Raw genomic sequence first — 25,211 nt, 5'->3', positions numbered from 1 at the left:
TTGTATGTATTTTATTATACTTGTAGCTATTGTAAATGGGATAAGTTTCTTCATTTCTTTTTCAGATTGCTTACTGTTGGAATATAAAAATGTTATTGTTTTTTGTATGTTGTTTTTGTATCCTGCAATTTTACTGAATTGGTTTTATTAGTTCTAACAGTTTTCTGGTGGGGTCTTTAGGTTTTTCAAAATATAAGATTATATCATCTAAAAACATGTATAATTTAACTTAAGTTACAGAAAGTGAAAAAGGAGTTTATTCTTCACACCTCTATATGAATCTGGTTTTGACAGAGTCAACTGTTTTCTTCTGCCATAGGGCGATGACAGCCACTAACTTGAGGAGCAGGGGTGAACAGTGCCCTTGACATAAATGTTTGTGCTGTGGGGGCCACTAATAAGAGAAGTAGGGGTGATGTTTTCAGACAGTGTCGTGGAATTATAAGGTGTCCATTAATTCGATGTCCAGGAATTTAAATCATTCTTTGTTAGATATAAGTTTATTTTACTGTGAAATGCAAACTCTTTAAGGGCAGAGTCCATATCTAGTTTGTTCAACACTTTATACTTAAAACCCAGCAGAGAATCTAGTGCAAAATCCTAAGAACTAACTTTCACAGAATGCTTAATGTAGACTAGACATAGTTCTCAGTAGCTGATTGGTTTCTATTACTTTATCCTCATGATACATGTGGGATGTGGGCCTTGGGGTACGTAGAAGTTGCTAATGACCACAAACCCAGTATGTGATAGAGCTGGACTAGGTCTAAGTCCATTCCAAATATATTTCCTTCTAAATATAGAAGACCTAGTGTAGCCAAAGCTATCCTAATTATAATGGCATCCACATTGGATACCATTTATGTCTTTCTCTTGTTTAACTGCTTTGTGACTTACACTGCTATGTTGAATAACAGTGGCGAACTTGGGCATCCTTGTCATCTCCAAATCTTAGAGGAAAGGATTTCACTTTTTCCCCAGTATACTAGCTGGGGATCTTTCATATATGGCTCATGTTGTGTTAAAGTATGTTTTTTTCTATCCCTACATTTTTAGGGTTTTTATCATGAAGGGATGTTGAATTCCATTAAATGCTTTTTCAACATCATTATGAATAACCACATGGTTTTTCCTTTATTCTGTTGATATACTATATCACATTGCTTGGGGTTGCATGTGCTGAACCATCCTTGCATCCCAGGAATAAACCCCACTTGGACATGATAAATATTCTTTTTAATCTGTTATTGAATTCAGTTTGCTAGAATTTGTTGAGGATTTTCATGTCAATATTTATCAAGGATTTTGACCTGCAGTTTTCTTTTCTTTCTTTCTTTCTTTCTTTTTTTTGGGGGCGGGGGGGCTGTATTTTTGCCTGACTGTGGTATCAGGGTAACACTGGCTTCACAGAATGAGTTTAGAAGTACTTCCTCCTTTCCCCATTTCTTGTTTTTGTCAGGTTTGCCAAAGATCAGATGGTTGTAGATGTATGGTGGTGTTTCTGAGGTCTCTGTTCTGTTCCATTAATCTATATATCTGTTTTGGTACCAGTATCATGCTGTTTTGGTTACTGTAGCCTTGTAGTATAATTTGAAGTCAAGTAGCATGATGCCTCCAGCTTTCTCCTATTTGCTTAGGATTGTCTTGGCTATGTGGGCTATTTTTTGGTTCCATATGAACTTTAAAGTAGTTTTTATTTTCCAATTCTGTGAAGAAAGTCATTGGTAGCTTGATGGGGATGGCGTTGAATCTATAAATTACCTTGGGCAGTATGGCCATTTTCATGATATTGATTCTTCCTATCCATGAGCATGAAATGTTCTTCCATTTGTTTGTGTGCTCTTTTATTTCATTGAGCGGTAGTTTGTAGTTCTCCTTGAAAAAATCCTTCACATCCCTTGTAGGCTGGATTCCTAGGTATTTTATTCTTTTTGTAGCAACTCTGAATGGGAGTTCACTCATGATTTGGCTCTCTGTTTGTCTGTTATTGGTGTCTAGGAATGCTTGTGATTTTTGCATGTTGATTTTGTATCCTGAGACTTTGCTGAAGTTGCTTATCAGCTTAAGGAGATTTGGGGCTGAGACGATGGGGTTTTCTAAATATACAATCATGTCATCTGTAAACAGGGACAATTTAACTTCCTCTTTTCCTAATTGAATACGATTTATTTCTTTCTCTTGCCTGATTGCCCTGGCCAGAACTTCCAACTCTTTGTTGAATAGGAATGGTGAGAGAGGGCATCCCTGTCTTGTGCCAGTTTTCAAAGGGAATGCTTCCAGTTTTTGCCCAATCAGTATGATACCGGCTGTGGGTGTGTCATAAATAGCTCTTATTATTTTGAGATACGTTCCATCAGTGCCTAGTTTATGGAGAGGTTTTAGCATGAAGGCTGTTGAATTTTATCAAAGGCCTTTTCTGCATCTATTGAGATAATCATGTGACAAACCTGACAAAAACAAGAAATGGGGAAAGGATTCCCTATTTAATAAATGGTGCTGGGAAAACTAGCTAGCCATACGTAGAAAGCTGAAACTGGATCCCTTCCTTACACCTTATACAAAAATTAATTCAAGATGGATTAAAGACTTAAATTTTAGACCCAAAACCATAAAAATCCTGGAAGAAAACCTAGGCAATATCATTCAGGTCATATGCATGGACAAGGACTTCAGGACTGAAACATCAAAAGCAATGGCAACAAAAGCCAAAATAGACAAATGGGATCTAATTAAACTAAAAAGCTTCTGTATAGCCAAAGAAACTACCATGAGAGTGAACAAGCAACCTACAGAATGGGAGAAAATATTTGCAATCTACCCATCTGACAAAGGGCTAATATCCAGAATCTACAAAGAACTTAAACAAATTTACAAGAATAAAACAAACAACCCCATCAAAAAGTGGGCAAAGGATATGAACAGACACTTCTTAAAAGAAGACATTTATGCAGCCAACAGACACATGAAAAAATGCTCATCATCACTGGTCATCAGAGAAATGCAAATCAAAACCACGAGATACCATCTCACACCACTTGGAATGGCAATCGTTAAAAAGTCAGGAAACAACAGATGCTGGAGAGGATATGGAGAAATAGGAACACTTTTACACTGCTGGTGGGAGTGTAAATTAGTTCAACCATTGTGGAAGACAGTGTGGCAATTCCTCAAGGATCTAGAAGTGGAAATATCATTTGACCCACTGATGCTATTACTGGATATATGCCCAAAGGATTATAAATCATGCTACTACAAAGACACATGCACACGTATGTTTATTGCGGCACTATTCACAATAGCAAAGACTTGGCACCAACCCACATGTCCATCAGTGATAGACTGGATTTAAAAAAGGTGACACATATATACCATGGAATATTATGCAGCCATAAAAAATGATGAGTTCGTGTCCTTTGCAGGGGCATGAATGAAACTGAAAACCATCATTCTCGGCAAACTATCACAAGGACAGAAAACCAAGCACTGCATGTTCTCACTTATAGGTGGGAACTGAACAATGAGAACATTTGGACACAGGGTGGGGAACATCACACACCGGGGCCTGTCTTGGGATAGGGGGCTGGGGTAGGAATAGATAGCATTAAGAGAAACACCTAATGTAAATCACGAGTTAATGGGTGCAGCAAACCAACATGGCACATGTATACATATGTAACAAACCTGCATGCTGTGCACATGTACTCTAGAACTTAAAGTATTATGTATATATAAAATATGTATTATATACAAAATAATATATATTTAATATATATAATATATATGTATATTTCCTCTATTTTTTGAAATAATTTGACTATAATTGGTTTGAATTATTTTTAGATTGGTAAAATTCAGCAGTGAAGTCATTGATCTTGGTCTTTTCTTTGTTGGAACACGTTTTTATTACAACTGCAGTCTCATTCATTATTATTCACCTGTTCAGGTTTTGGATTTCTTCATGGTCCAATCTTGGTGGGTTGAATGTGTCTGGAAATTTATTCATTTCTTCTAGGTTTTCCAATTTATTGACATATAATTGCTCTTAGAACCTGTAATGATCCTTTGAATTTCTCTGGTCTCAGTCGTAATATGTCATTTTTTATCTTCGATTTTACTTATTTTACTTATTTACTTCTCTTCTTTTTTATTTAGCCTGGATAAATGATTGTTGATTTTGTTAATCTTTTCAACAAACCATGTTTCTGTTTCACTGATCTTCTGTATTATTTTTCTTTTTTCAATTTCATTTATTTCTGTTCTGATCTTTATTATTTCTTTTGTTTTACTAACTTTGGGCCTAGTTTTCTCTTGCTTTTTCAGTGTCTTATGATGTATTATTAGGTTGTTTATTTGAAGTGTTTCTACTTTTTTGATATAAATGCTTATTGGTACGAACTTTCCTCTTCCTATTGCTTTTTCTGTATTCTGTAGGTTCTAGTAGGTTTCACCAGTTTCAAGAACTTTTCTAATTTTCTTCTTAATTTATTCATTGACCCACTTATCATTGTGGAGCATATTGATTAATTTCTATGTGTTTGTATAGTTTCTAAAATTCCTCATGTGTTGGAGTTCTAGTTTTATTCCATTGTGGTCAGAGAACATGCTTGATATTATTTCAATTGTTCAGATTTTCAAAATATGTTTTGTGGCCTAACATATGATCTATCCTTGAAAATTATCAATAAGAATGTATATTCCACAGCCATTAGACAAAATAATCTGTAAATATTGACTGTATCCATTTGGTTTACAGTATAGATTAAGTTCCAATGTTTTTTTGTTGATGTTTTTGTCTAGATGATCTTTCCAATGCTGAAAGTGTTGTGCTGAAGTCTCTAGCTATTATTGTATTAAGATCTGTTTTTCTCTTTAGCTCTAATAATGTTTGCTTTGTATATATAGGTGCTCTAAAGTTGTATATATAGGTGCTCTAAGGTTGTATATATAGGTTGCTCAATTTACAATTGTTATAACTTCTTGCTGAATTGACTCCTTTATTATAATATAGTAATAATTTTCTTAGTCTCTTCTTATATTTCTGTCTTGGTATCTATTTTGTCTAAATATAGCTACTCCTGCTTTTTGTTGTTGTTGTTGTTTTTACTGGCATAGAATACGTTTTTCCATCCCTTTATTTTCTGTCAATATGTGTCTTCATAGATGTAGTGTTTCCTGAATACAATAGATTGCTTTGTCTTTCTATTTTTCATCCATTCAACCAGATTGTTGGGTCTTGTGTTTTTTTTTTTTTTTTAATTCATGTAAATACACTATGTCTTAGATAGGAGGGTTTAAACCATTTACATCTATTGTTATTATTGAGAAGTAGGGATTTAATCCTCCATTTTTTTTCTGGTTGTTTGTCTTCCTTCATTCCTTTCTTTCTTTTTTTTTTTTTTTTTTTAACCTCATTATCCACTCCACATTAATTGCATAAACAAACAAGCAAGCAAAGAGAAAACTAATAAAAACTCTACATTTTAACTTCATCTGCTTGCTTTTTAACTTTTTGTTTTTCTGTTTATATCTTATTATACTATGTTTTAAAAAGTTGTAGTTATTTTTAATTGGTTGTTTTTATCTTTCTAGTCAAGATATGAGTAGTTTATACACAGTAATTACAGTCTTATGTTATAATATTCTGTGTCTTTCTGGGTACTTACTATTGCTAGTGAGTTTTCTACCTTTAGATGATTTCTTATTGCTCATTAGTATATTTTTCCTTTACATTAAGGAACTCCCTTTAGCATTTCTTGTAGGTCAGGTCTGGTGTTGATGAAGTCCCCTGACTTTTGTTTGTCTATGTAAATCTTTATTTCACCTTCAATTCTTAAGGATATTTCTACTGGATATACTATTTAGAATAAAAGTGATTTTTTTTTCCTTTAGCACTTTAAATATGTTGTGCCACTCTCTCTTGTCCTGTAAGTTTTCCACTGAGAAATCTCTTGCCAGGTACATTTAAGCTCCTTTGTATGTTGTTTTTTTATTTTCTCTTGCTGCTTTTAGGATGCTTTGTTTATGTGTCCTTGACCTTTGGAAGTTTGACTAGTAAATGTCTTGTTGGTCTTATTTGGGTTAAATCTGCTTTGTGTTCTATAAACTTGTTGTCCTTAAATATTAATATTTTTCTCTAAATTTTGGAAGTTCTCTGTTATTATCTCTTTGAATAAACTTTCTACTCTCATCTCTCTCTCTCCTCTTTAAGGCCAATATGTTAATTTTCCCTTTTGAGGCAGTTTTCTAGATCTTGTAGACATCTTTCATTCATTTTTATTCTCTCTTTCTCTCTCTGTTTTTTTTTTTTTTTTTTTTTGGTCTATTCTGTGTTTTTTCAAATTGCCTGTCTTCAAGCTAATTGTTTCTTCTATTTGATCAATCCTGCTTTTAAGATACTCTGATGCATTCTTCAGTGTGCATTTTTTCAGCTCCAGAATTTCTGCTTGATTCCTTTTAGTTATTTTAATCTCTTTGTTAAATTTATCTGACAGAATTCTGAATTCCTTCTCTGTGTTTTCTTGAGTTTCCTCAATATGTTACCGGGAAGTGTGGAGTCCTCGGTTCTTAGACTTACTTGGGAGAAGGAATTCGGCAAAGAGACCATTTAGGCAAAAATAGAGAATTTACTGAAGAAAAGTAGAGAGCAGAGAGTTTATTTAGAGAGACAGTACACTCAAAGATGAGGCAGAGCAGGCTGTCAAAAGCGAACGAACCAGCAGCAGCCCAGAGAGTTCTGCATTGGTTTTTATTGATGCCAGATACTTTCTTGAAGTTTCTGTTTCTGTCTTAAGTCTCCACCTTTTTGTTTGTCTAGTTTTCCCACTTGTGCTTTAGTCCTTACCTAGTTCCCATCCCAGGGTGGTGGGATTCTCAGTGACTATCACTTGGTGTGCATGTGTGGGTCCGGTGTTGGATACAAATTCTACCCAATGACTGCATTGCTCATTCCTGTCACCCCAGGAAGATTGAATAGTGGTCAAATCTATACTTATTGTGCCTTTATATCTCTTAGGAAATTTCCCCTTTGCCCTCTTCTCTTCCTTATAAGCTATATTCTTACAGGTTAACTACAGAGTGAGTAATTACTGGGCATCTTAAGGGTGTTCCTTTCAGCATAGGTACTTCCCATCTTCTCTGCTCATATCTGGTATGCATATTTTAGGTGGTCTCTGGGATGTGAGATTTTCCAGACTTCTCTTTTCTCAGGGGCTGTCCCTCCTGCTCCTGTCTAGCTATCTGCCTACTCCAACAAAAACAGTATTTATGAATCCTCTGTTTGAAAGTTCAGATAGCTCTGTCTTTCCAGAATTAGTACCTGGTGCCCTATTTAGTTCATTTGACGAAGTCATGTTTTCCTCACTAGTCTTAATACTTGAAGATGTTCATCAGTGTCTGGGCATTAAAGAGTTTGGTATTTATTGTAGTCTTTTCAGTCTGTGCTTGTTTGACTTATCCTTCTTGGGAAGGCTTCTCAAGTATTTGAAGGAACATGGGTGTTGTAATCTTTGGTGCCTTTGGTCACTGAAGCCATATCTGCATAAGAGAATCCCAGGCTCAGTAATTAATGCTGTGGCTCTTGCAGACTCATAGAGGTACTGCTTTGGTGGTCTTGAGTGAGATCTGGGAGAATTACCTGCATTACCAGGCAAAGACTGTTGCTTTCTTTCTTTTCCCACTTTTCTTCAAGCAAACGGAGTCTGTCTCTCTGTGCTGAGCTGCCTGCAGCTGTGGTAGGGGTGACACAAGCACCCCTGTGGCCCCTGCCACTGGGACTGCACTGGGTGTCTCCCAAGGCCCACAGTAACCACTGCTTGGCTACTGTCTCTGTTCACTCAAGTTTGGAGGGCTCTAAAATCAACACACAGTGAATCTAGCCAGGCTTATATTCTTCCTTTCAGGGCAGTGAGTTTCGCCTGGTCCTAGGTGGGTCCAGAGATTCCACCCAATATCCAAGACCTGAAGTCAGGAACCTTAGAAATCTATGTAGGTTCTCTACTGTACTAAAGCTAAGCTGGCATCCAAACCACATGAAAAAATCCCTGTCTTCCCACCCCTTTCCTCAAGCAGAAGAGTCTTTCCCTGTAACCATACCACCTCAGGCCCTTGACAAGTACTGCCTAACTACTGCCAATGTTCACTCAAGGCCTAAGGGCTCTTTTGTCTGCTGCCAGGCCTGGGTCTCTCCCTTCAGGGAAGTGAGCTTCCCTCTGTCCCCAGGCAGGTTCAGAAATGCTATTCAAGAGCCAAGGCCCATAATTGGTACCCCAGGGTTACTTTTGGTGCTCTACCCCACTGTGGCCAAGCTGGTCCACCAGCTGCAAGATAAAGTCCCTCTGCTTTCCTCAAGCAGGATTCTCTCCCCACAACCACCGCAGCTGGGAATGTGCTTGATCACACCTGAAGCCAGTGCAGCTCTGAGTCTTACCCAAGGCCCACAGCAAGTACTGCTTGCCTACCACTGCTGATAATTCAGGTCCAGGGGCTCCTTTAGTCATCAGATGATGAGTCCTGCCAGAATTGGATTCTTCCCTTAAGGATAGTGGGTTCCCTTCTGGCCCAGGGTGTGTCTGGAAATGTCATTCAGTAGCTAGGGCCTGAAATGGGGGCCTCAGGACTCTGCCCTATCCTACTGTGACTGAGCTGGTATCCAAGTGGCAAGACAAAATCCTCTTTACCCTCCTATCTCCTATTTTCAAGCAGAGAGAAGGATCTCTCCCAGAGGTGCTAGTTGTGCTGTTGGTGGTTGGGAGAGAGGTGGCACAAGTATGCATTTGGCTGCCCTAATTGGTGTCTCACTAGGTCATATCCCCCCTGAGTCCACTGGCTCTGAGCCCAGCAAGGCACCAGGTCTTGTCCAAGAATTACAGTTTTTGTGGCCTAGACTGCCTTTCAAATTTATTTTAGACCCCAGAACCCTTTAGCCCATGGTGGCAGGACTTGCTGGCATTTGGCTTCTGACCACTGGGATGGGCAATTCCCCTCTGGCCAGGGTTAGCCTAAATGCTTTCTCCATGGGTGCCAGCTGAGTTCTACCCTAAGTTGCTTTCCACTGTGACAGGGCAGCATTGAGTTCCAATGCAAAGTTTCACAATCACTACATTCACCCTTTCCGGCACATAGGTTCTCTCCTCACCATGTGGCTGCTGCAAGGGGATGAGAGAAGAGTGGTCCAGCCAATTCAAGATTGTCTTTTCTACCTTTTTCAGTGCCTCTTTTATTAATATGATGGTAAAATCAGGTCCTGTGGTCACTCACCTGATTTTTCATTCTTATGAAGGTGTTTTTTTTGTGGATAGTTGTTCAATCTGATGTTCCTGTTGGAGGAATGATCACTGTAGGCTTGCACTTGGCCGCCTTACTCCACCTCCTCTTCCACAAATCAATTTTTTTTAAAATGTTAAACTCAGATGTTTTATTATCCTGGATTCTCCAGAGACAATAAAACATATGTAATTTGATTATAAGGAATTGGTTCTTAAGATTATTGAGGCCAGAAAGTTCCAAGAGCTGCAGTTGGCAAGCTGAAGACCCAGGAGAACTACGGTATAGTTTCAGTCTGAGACCAAAGTACTGAGATGCTAGAGAGTATATGGTATTGAGTTCCAGATTGAGTCTGAGTCCAAAGGCAGGAGAAGATTGATACATTGACTTGCAGATAGGCAAAGAGAGTAAATTGTCTCTTAGCTTTTTATTTCGTATTCAGGACTTTAAGGGATTGTTTAAAGACTAGTCATCCATACTGAGGTGTGCAATCCACTTTACTAAGTCTATCCATTCAAATTCTTCTTTCCTCTCTTCCTCACAGACCCATCCAGAATAATGTTTAACCAGATATCTGGACACTCTGTGGCCCTATCTGGACACACAAAGTTAACTACCACAAATCTAACCCTCGTCAATTTGGTATGCATGTGCATCTTCTTCAACCATACATAGTCCCCAAATAAAAAAAAAAATAAGAAAGGAAGGAAGGAAGGCCAGTAAGAAGGTCATAAATCCACCTAATATGCCACAACTATTTTGCATACAACCAAAAACACACTGATCCCTTTCCCAGAAGAGAAGGTAAAGACCTTGAGTAATTCATACTTTCCTCCTTCGTATCTCATTGCTTACATGCCTTAATGACATATTAATAATGAAATAATTTAAGGTAAAGTTAATATATCTTGTTACATAATAAGGGGATATGAAAATGAAGAGAACAAAAATTTGAAATATACACACATATTCACGACAAAATAAGGAGGAAATATTCATCACAATTATGTCTTTGTCTCTCTAACTGGTTATACGGTTGTAGCTGGTATTTATAACTACTTTTTATATGATCCATTTTATATTTTGTTTGCATTCAGCAAACACCTCAGCAGAACATGGTTTTTCATCTGGTGGAGTTAATGAACCCTTCATTCCTGAAGTATCTGTATCATTAGTAGTCCTACAGGGGTTGGGTTGTTATAATTTTCATTGACTTTAAATACAGCATATGGGAACACTAAGATATAATCTGAGGGAACCCCTGTATGCCAGACATACTCTTCCTTACCTCCATTGTGGATTAGCAGCTGCATTTCCCCTCAGTCATCAAGTTTAATCTCTGCAGCCAGCACAGTAACTCTCTTCTTTGCCTCTTGATTTAGATGCATGAGGAGCCCAAAGTGTCTAGGCAGCATTATTTACTTCCAGCTCAATAAAATTATTGATGTATCTCTCGGTGTAAGTTTTCCTCCCTTTGGAGGTAAGACCTCTAGGCTGGCAGAGCACAAGAATGTGCAAACAGTAAGCAAAATTTTCTAGTGGGTCACTACAGATAATAACAAGTGATGTTATTCTTATTTCTAGGTCTTGATTCCTAAACCTGTGAATCCCAGCTACAGTAAAAACAGCACCATATATTAGGTATTAATTCAAAGCATATACAACCTTCTAGGGAACCTTGGCCCAACCTTGCAAGGTATTGTCAACCAGTTGGCAAAGAAACTAAATTTTTAATAGGCCATTCCATCATTCTATTAAACCAACTGCCACAGAGTGATGAGGATCATGGTGGGGTCAGAAACTCTATGAACATGAGCCCATTTATGCTTTTTTACTTTTTTCTGTGTAATGAGCTCCTTTGTCAGAAGCAATGCCATTTGGAATATCACAAAGCATTCTGCAAATTCTGCAAGCACAAGTATGGTAGTCTTGGCAGAAGTATTGCCTGCAGGGAAGGCAAATCTATATCCACTATAAATGCCTATTTAGTATTTACTAAGGACAAAACATTATCTCTTCCAAAATGGGAGCCAACCAATGTAATTATCCTGCCATTATGTAGCTGACTGATCATTTGGGGGATGGTGTCATATCGAAGGCTCAGTGTTGGTTTCTGTGGCTGAGAGCTTCAGCATACAGTAGTGGCTGTAGTGAGGTTGGCCTTGGTGAATGGAATTCCATATTGCTGATCCCAAGCATAACCTCCATCCCTGCCATCATAGCCACTTTGTTCATAAGCTCACTGGCTGATGACAGAGGCAGCTGGGGAAAGAGGCTGGCTGGTATTCATAGAATAGGCTCTCCTGTCCACTTCATTATTAAACTGCTGGTATGTTGAGGTTATTATTTGGTGAATATGAACGTGGATGTTCACATTTTTGCCCATTCAGATTGATCTGTTCACATACCTCTTCCCCAAATTTCCTTGTCATCAATTTTTCAATCATGCTCCTCCCAACGTCCTAGTCATAGAAACATACCATTAGTCACAGGCTGTGAATTGGTACACAATGCACATGTGGCCATTACTCCTTCCAAGCAAAGTGAACAACCGGGAGTATTGCTCAAATTCTGCCACTAGCAATATTTCCCTTCATCATTTCTATTCACAAATGTTATAGAAAGGGGCTACATGCTATAGCTGTCCACTTTCAGTTGGTACCTGCATATTGTGCAGAACCATCTGTAAAACAGGCCCGAACCTTCTTTTCTTTAGTAAAACCAATCCCAGGGAATTATCTGTGAGGCCACAGAAGAAGTCTGAGAGAGAGAAGGCAGTGTAGCAGGAGTAGGGACTGTGGAAATTTGTGCTACTTCTTCAAGTAACTTATTTGTGCCTTCAGGGCCTACTGAGGCCATATCACCTATATACATCTATTTGATGATGGAATTCTGTTATGCAAGTCCAACTTTAGGACTTGGTGAGTCAGGTAATAGCACACTCACTCAGATCACATAGTAAATTGGTAGACAATAGTTAAATGTTCAGATTTAAGACTCAGTAGTAGATCAAAACTGCCTCTCAAGAGAGGGCAGTTACCTGCAGACAATAGCAAGGTTTTTTGTTTTTGTTTTTGTTTCTTTGTTCGTTTTGTTTTGTTTTTTCAGAACTCTATGAGACGGTGCTATCTTCAAAGGATTGGATGAGACACACACATATTGAGAAGGCCAATCTGTTGTATTTAGACTACTGATTCAAATACTAATTTTACCCGAAAACGTCCTCACAAATACACCCAGAATATTGTTTAACTGAATATCTCTGCATCCCACGGCCCAATCAAGCTGACACATAAAATTAACCATCACAGATTTATTTTAAATTTTTAGTTTTTTCTGTATGTACATGTTTAATTTCTCAAATTTCTAAAAACAAAAAAAAACCTACATCAAGGCAAAACTAAAATAATACTGTTAAAAAATAATAGCATGTTTAAAAAGTAATGTAATTGGGCTAATACATAGCATTCTCTACTTATCCACCTTTTTCATCTCTTGCTATTTGTTTCCTTTCATCAAATTATATATTTTTTCTTTCTATCTTCTTAGAATAAAATGACTAGTAATGCAAAGATAAAGGTACAAAAATATTAATTATAAATGGTTTGAAAAAGGCATTTCAAAAAGACAGTCATTAAAAATATCATTGACACAGAGATTTATAAGATGTAACTTATGTTAAAAACGCAAGTTTTATTTATTATCTGATTTTTCTAATTGTATTTAGGTGAAAAGTTAGTGTTAAAAAGAGGAAGTATTTATGATCTTCAAGAAATATATGTTGAGTGACTTAATAGAAGAATATCAGTCTTTCCCTTATGTATTTTACAGTTTAATCGGCATGGTAGACAATTACATCAAATGTGATGAGTATCATGATAGGAAATGAAGCGTGCTATGTAAGTCAAGAGCAGCCTCATCCATCCTAATCTAGTGAGTCAGGAAAGGCCTCCCTAAGGAGGAAATTGTAAAACGAGATATGACAAATATTTAGTTAGAGGAAAATACAAAAAGAAGGGAAAGGTGTAAAAAGGTGAGGCAAACAGATGCAAACATCTGGCTTGAAAGCTAGAACAGGCCTTCTGGACGTAAAGACAAAACAAAACAATTGCTATGTATAGAATGTATAGCAAGAGGGAAAAGAGACAGAGATGCCTCTGGAATTCAGGGCCAGATTATCCAGGATATATAAACAAGGTTACAGAATTCAAGCAATTACAATAACAGTAAAAGTAAAGATTTAAAAAATTATACTCGTTTAATAAAACAAACTTAGATTTAAAAGCAAACAAGCAAACTACAGGCCAATATAACACCGAAATATGCATGATGCTAACCCTGGTTTTTATGACTTCAGGTTTATAGTTCTTAAATGCTGTGACTTGAAGATTTTTAACCTAGATTGTAATATGACTACATTTGCGGTGTGGAAAAATCACTCTTTAGTATGAAAAATTGCTTGGAGTAGAGCAAGAGTGGAGGTAGCATGATTAGAAGATTGCTCTGGTGGTCCAGAGAAGATAAGATGAAGGAAAAGATATGATGTAGCCATAGAGATGAAGACAGATGTCTTGAGAAGATATTTCAGAGATGGGAAGGCTACATGTGATAATTATTTTGATGCTGAGCTTGCAAAGGAGGTGTAAAATATGAAACATTTCTAATTTTGGCTATGATTTAAAAACATAATTTAAATAGTCAAATAATTCAAAGATAAAATGGAATGCTCAAGAAATAGGTGAGGGCAGGATGTAAATGGGAATTGTAGAGTATATAATGTAAGTCAACGTAGCAGGGATAAGCTAGTTAAAACTCCAGTTTTATTTAAAATTTACTTTATTGGTAATTTTGAATATATAGTTTATTATTTATTATAGTCACCATGCAGGGCAAAAGACCACTGAAGGTTATTACTCCTGAATAAATAAAATTTTGCATTCCTTGATCAATATCTCCCATCTCCATCCACATCCTTGTAAATGTTCTCACCACAAAAACAAAAAGGTAAGTATGTGAGGTGATGAATTTGTTAATTAGTTTGATTTAGTAATTTTATAATGTAAGCATATATCAAAATATACTGTAGTCATAATTTTATGATAAAAACAATTATTGTTTTAAATTAATTAAAAAAAATTATTTTTAGAATTGTGTTAGGATTGTAAAATCTTTAAGGTTGTTTTTCAATTCGTAATTTCCAGGATTACATGGTCTGTTTGTTGTAACCATTCAATGATCAGCCTCCTACATTAAGAAGTTATTTTTACAGATGGGCATTTATCAATGAAAAGAAGATAATTTATGAAAACATAATCCTATTTTTTCCTAAGACATAGTTCATATGGCCAGAGGACAAGCTGTGAGTTTTATATTACTTGAAATCTAAAAGGTATAAAAAATAAAACATTTTCTAAAAATGAGAACATCGTGGTTAAAAAAGTATTGTCTCAGAGTCATATAGAAAATAAGTAATTACAAATCTCTTTCTCTCTCTGATTAGTCTCTCTGAATACAGAGCCTGTGAATCTACAATCAATGTTCTACAGTAGTTCCCCCTTAATTATGGTTTCACTTTCTGAGGTTTTAATTACCCACAGTAAATAACAACAAGATATTTTGAGAGAGAGGGAAAGAGAGACCATTCAAATAACTTTTGTTACGGTATATGGTTATAATTGTTCAATTTTATCATCAGTTATTGTTGCTTATCACGTATTGTGCCTAATTTATTAATTAAACTTCGTCATAGGAAGGTACATATAGGGAAAAACATAATATATACAGGGTTCAGTACTCTCCACTGTTTCAGGGATCCACTTGTAAAATGTATCCCCCACAGATAAGGGGATACTCTGTACTGAAGGAGAATAAAATCAGTTAAAAATTAAGGTAGCTATTCTAAACTTGTCATTATAATACATTCAGAAATCTCTCAAATCATATCTTAGAGCTTAGTCATTTTAAATGTAATCAACATTAATTAATATTTTACACTCAAGATGTAAGTTAATGGATTTTTTGTAATGCACTAGAGGTTTAAATCTTGGTAACATTTTATTCATAAATATCTTTGTTTTGACAGATACATATTAATTTTCACATTATTTTAAATCTAGTCCGTTATGGTGTCTAAATATGACTGTTAAAAATTTTGAGTATAATAAGAACTGAAATATTTAACTCCCTCTCACAGCAAAAGTCAAGATAACCATTAAGATAATTATTGCAGAGCTCTTATATGGAGACGAATTGATAGCGCCAAAATGATGTTTTACGTAATGATAATGTATGTATTTACAGAACTCTTCTTTTCTACCTCTCTAAAGCTTCACACTGATCAAGACAAAGGAGATGGAAATTTAAAATACATACTAACAGGAGATGGGGCTGGCAGTCTATTTGTTATAGATGAAAATACAGGAGACATTCATGCTGCAAAGAAACTAGACAGAGAAGAAAAATCTCTGTACATTCTTCGTGCCAAGGCTATAGACAGAAAAACTGGGCGGCAGGTGGAACCGGAATCGGAATTTATCATTAAAATTCATGATATCAATGACAATGAGCCAAAATTTACAAAAGACTTATACACTGCCAGTGTTCCTGAAATGTCTGGAGTTGGTAGGTATATTCTAATCCATGTAAACTACTTTTTATTTGTTTGTTTGCTCAGGTAATTATTATTGACGTGTGATTATGATATGTGGCCTCTTTCTAAATAAGAGTTATAACTGTAAACTACTATTTAGCTTAAACTAACTCTTCTATTTTTATTTCTATATATCTTAATTCTGTTACGTTGTAATTTATATAAAATATGATTATCAATAGCAGTTAATTCATTTTATTTCAATCAATACCCTCAACTCTACTAACTGGCATTCAAATGGCAGTCAAGTGGAATGTATTTTTTGCCAGAAATCAAAAGAATAATAGATAGTATCAGCAGTTTTGGACAACTGTGCTTGCATTATTTTGAATAACAATTAATGCTTGCGTTTCTATTGAAGTGTTTTCTCATTTGATCATTAAAGCCAACTTATGTGGTAGGCATGAGAAATAGAACTTTAAATCCCTATTCTGTTAATTAGAAACTCAAGATTCAGAAAGATTAAGCAACTGAATTAAGATCAAATAACCTGGTAGCATCATGACAAGATTGCAAGTCTCTTTATGTTATTTTTGTGCACATTCTACCACTGAACATTGCCTTATGCAAACTGAAAATAATTGTTTCACTTCTTAAGGCTGCCCACCATTTTAGATACCACTTGTGCGGAGTTTTATCTGTGTATGACTACATCTAACTCTATTAATATAAAAGGTTTAGGTCTGTCAATGAGACAATGAGAACTGATCCACATCATAAAAATATTTCTAAAATAAGTGACATAAACTTAATTTATAAGATCTGCAACCAGTTTCCCAAATTTGATAAAATTTAGTTGAATACTATTTCAAAACCAGTTTTCAGTGTATGATTTTGACATTCTTATAACTGATATATGTTTCAGTCTAAAATAATTTCTATAGAAAGAGAAACAAACTTATCCACCTTTACTGAATGTTTAATGTAAAATGTTAACTATGTGCGATATTTAGCAGAAAGAACCAAGAATTTTTAAAAACTTATTTATTCTCACCTCAAATGAAATCTCTCCTAACTGAGGAAAATGCAGTTAAATAGAATTGAAATAGCCCTTTCAGGTATTCACTCTAATAAAACAAAAGGAATTTATCAAATTAGACAGGAGTCCTGTGAAATCATAAAGCTCTAATACAAAAAATGAGTGGATATGTTTCCTGTTATAATTTTTAGTATCTTAGTTGCATGGAAAGTACTAGATTGGTTTGTATAGGTTGACCAGTGGGCTAGTTTAGACACATACCATGTTTTTTTTTTTAATGGGTTTATATGTGAGATTGAGGTACATATAAAATTACACTCATCAACTTCCTATTGATGATTATTTTAAAGTAATTCTGTTTTTGTTAGTACCTTTTGTAAAATATTATTTTTTCTCTTGTGTACACATTATTTTACCAGATATGTTGAAACCTTACAATATAAAACTTTCACTTATCCTTCCCCAGAAAGATTTGATATACCTAGAAAAGTAAAAAGTATAATTAAGATAATGGAAATATTTGAATATGAGAAACTTTGAGAATAATTATTTTAAATGTGAATACACAAAATATTTCAAAGAAGTACCCCACTTTTTTGAAAAAACAAATATTTCCCTATCACAGACTGTTGATATTTAATCGCACATAACCTGTATTTTCTCCTACATTGTTTTCTGATACTTAATGGACTATTATATTTTACTCTGTGTATTACTATTTGTCACCTGTATACATAATTCAAATGTATTTTGTCTCATATGAAATACTAATACAAGTAGGTTCTATTAATATTTGTTGAGTAACAATATCAGAACTGAAATACACACACACACACACACACACACACACACACACACACGTATATATTTTAGAATCCTTCACTGGTTCCATCACTCATAATAAAATATACAATATATAAGCTTAGGCATGAAAGATGTTTTGTAGTTTATATTGTACAAAATCTCTGTAAGGCAATCTATATTTCATTTACATAAGCTTTTAAGGCATAAGCAGTACAACTTCTGATCAGTGTAGGTTGCAAATACAAGGATTTGAGCCATTGTCAGTTGCATTCACTAACTGGCTAGAATTCCCACAATGGTAGCAGGCAGATGTATGGCTCTGGCTGCAGCTTTAGGAACTAAAAAATAAAGATTTAAGAATACAGATAAATTTTAATCCTATTTGTAGAGGACAATTGTTATTCTTCATTACTAATACTAACATTATATTACTTGCTTCCACTTTGGTTCACCTATAACTTTGTATGTGCTTCCATTACTTAAACATAAATGTATAATATATTATATACAGTATGCATATGCAGAAGATACTATACTTGGTTTAATTGCCTATTTTAATAAATACAAAAACATAAGCCCAGAAGAATTAAACTGACTTGGCCAAGTTACTACTAGCCTAATTTTAAAAAGAAAAACAAAAGTTAATAGATGCAGAATGTATTAGTCCGTTTTCGTGCTGCTGATAAAGTCATATCCGAGACTGGGAAGAAAAGGAGATTTAATGGAATTACAGTTCCACATGGCTGGGGAGGCCTCACAATCATGACAGAAGGCAAGGAAGAGCAAGTCATGTCTTACATGGATGGCAGCAGGCAAAGAAAGAGAGCTTGTGCAGGGAAACTCCTGTTTTTAAAACCATCAGATGTCTTGAGACACATTCACTATCAGGAGAAAGATGCAGAAAGGACCCGCCCCCATAATTCAATCGCCTCCCCATCGGGTTCCTCCCATGACACATGGGGATTGTGGGAGTTACAATTCAAGATAAGATTTAGGTGGGAACATAGCCAAACCGTATCACAGAGATAGCCGGACAATTTTAATGCCTTACTATTTTTCTCTGTTAAATAGTTATGTTTATTATTCAAAATCTAGTCTGGAAATCTTTTAATTTATTGAATCATGAGTAACTCCTCTAAATTAGTATCTTTCTTATTTGTTACTTTAAATCAAATGCCCTTCTCATTCAAATTAAATCTAAATAAGAATATAAGGGTATAAAGCCCCTGCATTTTAATACATACATATCTATATATATCTGTATATATATAAAAATATATATAACCATGTATATCACTATATATAACCATATAAATATGTCTAAATAAAAAGTAGATATATTTTACCTCCTAAACTTGTATTGATCTTTTATTGTAACTCTCCTACCTTATTTAAAGGAAAATAAAAGATTAACTCATTATAATTGTTGCAAGTGTGATTTTCTTTACTCCTATGTATCCAAATAAACCAATTTATATAGGAAAACTAACAAGTAATATTTAGGAACTCTGTCATGCCTTGTGTATCCCATATATTAACAGTTAAATCTGATGCATAATCAAGAATTAAGAATACATCTATAAATAAAATAATACACAATGATTTAATTCTAAAATTATTTTCAGATAGTACAAGATATTTTCATTTAAATCAAAGAGTTAAAAACTACAAGTATTAGCTTTGTGAAGAAATAGGGTCTTATGGAATAAGATAAGATTTCTTTATTATTGCCCTACCCTTCTTTACGATGTTATTTTCTGATGATTTACATGTATCTGCCCCTTATTTCCATTCATTTTCATTTCTTAAAGTATTTGTTTCTTCCTCTTCTCTCTCACCAACTCCTTCCCTTGTTGTTTCCCTCTACTTCAGTTTCTGTCTGTCACAATCATATGCCATATTTCACACTGGATTTTTAGTGCCAAATGCCCAACCCATTTTTGGTTAAAATAAAGTGACTCCAATAAACTCATGAAATCTGAAATACATTAGCATGTTCTAATCAGAACATATAATCTGGAAGATATATAAAGATACATATTTAAAGATAATGGGATACACTTCTATTACAACGTTTTGTATTTTCCATTTCTATTTCTACTTTTTATTTTTTTATTTCTTGTGATCATTACACTATTGATTAAATATTTTCTATCAACTTGCTTCATGTGCATGCTTTTGTCTTCATGTAGGCAAATTTTTGTTTTTAAATTTGGTGACTGGGGATGCCTCCTTTCTCAGTGACTGGAAATTTCCCCTACCTCCACTCCCAAAAACCTATCCAGTCCTCCTCCTAACACTTTGACCCCCAACAAGGAATCCCTTTGTAATTTTTTACAGACAACAAAAATAACTCAGTCAATGAATTATTCATGTCCCAGAGGTTCACTACGTGTGGATTCAATAATGTATCCAATTGTATTTCTAACACCAGAGAAAGAGGCCATTCAGTAAAGTATTTATAAAGAAAACTCTTGACCAAATATATTTAGAATGGATTTAGACCTAGTCCAGCTCTATCAAATACCAGGTTTGTGGTCATTAGCAACTTCTATGTACCCCAAGGCCCACACCCCACATGTATCATGAGGATAAAGTAATAAAAACCAATCAGCTACTGAGAACTACATCTAGTCTACGTTAAGCATTCTGTGAAAGTTAGTTCTTAGGATTTTGCACTAGATTCTCTGCTGGGTTTTAAGTATAAAGTGTTGAACAAACTAGATATGGACTCTGCCCTTAAAGAGTTTGCATTTCACAGTAAAATAAACTTATATCTAACAAAGCGTGATTTAAATTCCTGGACATCGAATTAATGGACCCCTTATAATTCCACAACACTGTCTGAAAACATTACCCCTACTTCTCTTATTAGTGGCCCCCACAGCACAAACATTTATGTCAAGGGCACTGTTCACCCCTGCTCCTCAAGTTAGTGGCTGTCATCGCCCTATGGCAGAAGAAAACAGTTGACTCTGTCAAAACCAGATTCATATAGAGGTGTGAAGAATAAACTCCTTTTTCACTTTCTGTAACTTTCATTATCTTATTCTCACATTGAACCAAGTCAAAATATTCCAGTCTCTTTTCTACAGTGCTCAAAAGACAGGCCTTAGGCTACAGGGCAGGAAAAAGCCCATACTATTCACCTCTTTTCTTTGTTTCCTCTAGTTCATAGAGTGATTCTGTTTCTTTAAGCTTTAGTTGGTTTTACCATTCTATCAACCACTCCAGACATACAGAAAGACAGATGATAGATAGATATGCATAGATACAGATAAAGAGAATGTGTGTGGGAGAGAGAAAGCTTTTACGTGTTATACAACATAATAGGCTGTGATACATATTTTCTGACATTACCATGCCACAAAGTTGCTGTTTGTTAAAGAAGAATAAAGGCAGTATTTCCCCTTCTCAATACTATCTGTGTCTAGAAAACCGTTTAAATTAGTAACATTTATACGGACTAAGTAATCTTTGTATACAAATATTTTATTGTAAGTTTATATAGAGAGATAATGAATGCCAAACAGATAGATAGATAGATAGATAGATAGATAGATAGATAGATGAATAGATAGATGATAGATACGAGGCCTAGGTTTTGGGGTCGTTTACATTTGTGATTTTAAATATTTCAAACACTAGATTCAAAACATTTTCATATTTGCATATAAGAAACAAATATATAGAGGGATGTTTTTTCTTTTATATATGAAGTTTATTTTGTATAGTGTAATAAAATGAATTGATTTAACTTCCTCTAATATTATGTGTAAATATATATGTAACACCAACCGGCATAGCTTGGTTACATTGTGTAATCTAAACTTTTCTTATCTTTAAATTATAATAATAATTATATTGATGAATTTTTCTCCCATATCCAGAGGAATGCTTTTGGTTCCCTGAAATCTTTAGCCACCGAGTTATTTATTTATCAGCTTTTAACATTTCTTCATGATTTACTATTATAGAATTAGCCTTTGAGTCTTTGAAATTTTTCCTAAAGATTATTAGTTATATAGCTGAGTAAATAATGAGCTAAGAATTACAGTAAACTTCTTTAATTCCTCAACATATTTTCTATTTAAAGTAAGATATTATATGCAAAACTCTTATAAAAATGTGAATTGTAAAAATAATGGTCTCAAAATCATGTTCACCTCTTTGATATGAGATGCAATGTATAAATTTGTCATTCAACTTTCACTACATTTTACTTACTATATTTTTATCATTAATATGAAAATAAAATATTTATTTTAAATAACTAAAGAACAAATTAAAATTATACATATTTTGGAAAATTTAGTGGGATGTAAATATCCATGTGTATTCTCTTTTGTTTTGTCTTTATAAAGAAACATTTATAAAGTTGGTATAAAAATATAAACCATTTTCTATTTAATTTTATTACTAAATACTTTTAACTGTGTAAGAAGTCATTACACCTCTGAAAAAAACTACAACTCTTTATTCCCTGTAATACAACACACTGTCTCTCAGTTTGCTAAAAAATAGCATATCAATGATATTTTGTCAGTGACTACCAGTGTTTAAAAGCATTCTGAATTATTACCAGAGCTCTGAGAGGTAGAACAAGTATATTATGTGTGCTTTTAGCTTTTTGGCCACATCATAGGGTTTATTTCTGTTGTTTATATTAACTTCTTTCTCTTTGTTAAGCATCTTTGCATAACTTCAAAGATCATCTACCCACTAATAGAGCTAATAATCAAAACTAAAATTCCACAAAAATATTATTTCAAAGAGTCAAATAAATATAGAAGATTGTTTTTACCTGTACCCATTATGAAAGCTTACAATAATGCTCATGTTAAAAGAAAAATAAAATGGGTAACTCAAGAAATGTCCTAAAATTGATGAACGAACTAGTTCTATTTTCAGCATATTGGTAATGCTTAATAATTCATATTTCAATAACCTCCAATTGTGAAAACCACACTTACTCTAATTTATATCACATAGGGTTATATAAAAAGGACATTACATGTAAATTAAAAAAACACTTTGTTGAACTTCTGCACATCATAAAGTGATTTGTGTGGGGGGAATGTAAATCACTTTATCATTTTTGCTTTCATCTAATGAACACACGGTGGATAATTTTTTAATGATAAAAGCTTACAGCTGGGATGGATTAAGTAAATATGCAACGTTTCCATTCACTCACAGGACACATCAATTCTATTACAGTTGAGAAAACAGAGGCCTCAAGAGAATGAGCTCAAGTTGTCATTGTTATGCTAATTAATTTTGAGAAAACATTAAAAAGCCTTGCTCAATTCATGTGTTAACATTCAAATATATTGACAGGAAATGAGCTGTTAATATTGATCTTATTTACTATATATTAATTTTTGGAATTGGCATACACATATACAACAACATTTGAGAAACATCCACCATAATTCAATTAGACAAGTTATTGAGTGTGTAATGTATGTGGGCTATTAAATTAGATGGTAGGGCCAATATGGAATTCTTCCTGTTTTCAAAATCTTTAAAATGTGTGTAAGAGTCAGACTCAAACTTTTAGAAATTATGTAAAATACACTGAAAAATGTCCTACAATCTAGCTTTGTCCAAGGGCATGCCTAGTAGGCTTCAGTTAAGGGTGATGTTAGAACCATGCTTTGAATCTTTATAGAAATTCAGGAAAAAATAATTTTAAAAATTCATCAATATATTTTATTATGCTGATCCCTGCTTTTAAAGCACTTTTATGTTTTGAAAGATTTGAAACAAAATTTAGCATAATTTAAATTTAATGATATAAAATTACATAGTAAGGTTCAATTGCAGTATTGCGTGTGACACAGAATTACACACTTTACATCTTCTTTTGAAGAATAATGATTTACAAATGTGCAGCAAATAACCAGTATTATGCAGAATATCAATAGGGGTAATCGTAAGAACCATATTATCTATATTTAAAAGAGACGCATAGGCCCTTCATAATTAGATATATCTTGGGAACAAAAAATATCTTGCAGGTCAATTTTACAGCATTTTGGTTTATTTCTTCATAGAAATTGTCTCTTCATTTTTTTATTTTATTTACCATTCACAGTCAAATATACCAGAGTAAAAAGCAGCAGCAGGTTAAAAAATGTTAGATTTATCTTTTCAATACATGTTGCCCATTAGTGGTAAATGTATTAATTACAAATTTCATGTGTGTTATATTCATTTTAAGAATGTTTGCCCTAAAATATTTCCAATCAATTAAAAATACGATGCATTAATTAGTCTCATTATATTCACCTTACTGATAAATATATTTTGATACTTTTTCTTAGCTAAACAAAAAAATTAAGAAATACTTCAGTTTATAGAAAATGAGAAAGAAAATTAACTTTTTTGAGGAAGTATTTAAATAAATTTCTTCAAACATACAATATTGTCTAATACAAAACACTGACAGCAACATATTTTTAAGAAAGATTGTTTCAAATTTGGAAGTATATAAATGTCTCTGTTTGGGGATGGGGATTTCATGTAGGTACATCTGTTATACAAGTAACTGCAACAGATGCAGATGACGCCAACTATGGAAATAGTGCCAAAGTGGTCTATAGTATATTGCAAGGACAGCCATATTTTTCAGTGGACCCAGAATCAGGTACAACATTTAAACTTGGCTGACTTTTTATTGTATAATACATTAAGATGCATAATTAATTTAGAGATTTTTAAAATATTTTAAAACCATTATTCATTCAGCTTCATGTTTCTATTTGTTTCCTGTCATTATTGAATGTAAACAAGTGCAAACTTTCTATTATTTTAATAACTTTTTTGAACGCTTAGCTCTTTAAACTATTATTCATTGGGTTTAAATTTGAAACACTAAATACAAAATTTCACAGAGATTCAGCACATTATGTGGCATAGAGAATACTCAAAACTTGAATGTGACAATTATCATAATTAAACAACTGTATTTGTCTAAAGATATTTGACTGAAGTTAATTTTTGTAATCAAAAAACTTAAATACATTGATTTAGCAAAACCCATTTCATGAATAATAGCCCATGGCAAAATCCTTCCTGTTCTGTGAATTATGTTAAAGTGGTTATGGATTGAAAGACATATTTAAATACACTGACATTTTATGTTTGTTATTCTGTAAAATGAGTCTTGTCTAGCTTAATTTTAAAACTCAGCGATTTAATTGCAAAACTTTTGTCTGCTTTTTCCAAAAGGCATAATAAAAACTGCATTACCAGACATGAGCAGAGAAAATAGAGAGCAGTACCAGGTTGTTATACAGGCCAAAGACATGGGTGGCCAGATGGGAGGCCTTTCTGGAACCACCACAGTGAACATCACGCTGACAGATGTCAACAACAACCCTCCTCGATTTCCCCAGAGTAAGGAATGTTTCAGTGATCTCATGTCCAAAGACTTCTCAAATACACTAGTAGCCGAGTTTAATATTCACATTTCATACTAGTAGTTTTGCTATTGGTTTATGCATAAAGGCA

General features: G+C 34.1%; 1 protein-coding gene across 1 annotated transcript in view; it reads left to right on the top strand.

Annotated features, from left to right (window-relative positions):
* Positions 1-25,211, top strand: part of CDH9 (cadherin 9) — a 162,736-nt gene that overhangs the window by 112,337 nt on the left and 25,188 nt on the right. The window contains exons 3-5 of the mRNA XM_054489383.2: positions 15,588-15,882; positions 24,226-24,345; positions 24,930-25,097. Coding sequence (XP_054345358.1) covers positions 15,588-15,882; positions 24,226-24,345; positions 24,930-25,097 — 583 coding nt within the window. The remainder of the gene's footprint in view (positions 1-15,587; positions 15,883-24,225; positions 24,346-24,929; positions 25,098-25,211) is intronic.

This window comes from Pongo pygmaeus, chromosome 4 (assembly GCF_028885625.2).
Source record: "Pongo pygmaeus isolate AG05252 chromosome 4, NHGRI_mPonPyg2-v2.0_pri, whole genome shotgun sequence".
Lineage (NCBI taxonomy): Eukaryota > Metazoa > Chordata > Mammalia > Primates > Hominidae > Pongo > Pongo pygmaeus.
The sequence above is the reverse complement of the archived record's forward strand: the minus strand, read 5'-3'. Positions and strand labels throughout refer to the sequence as shown.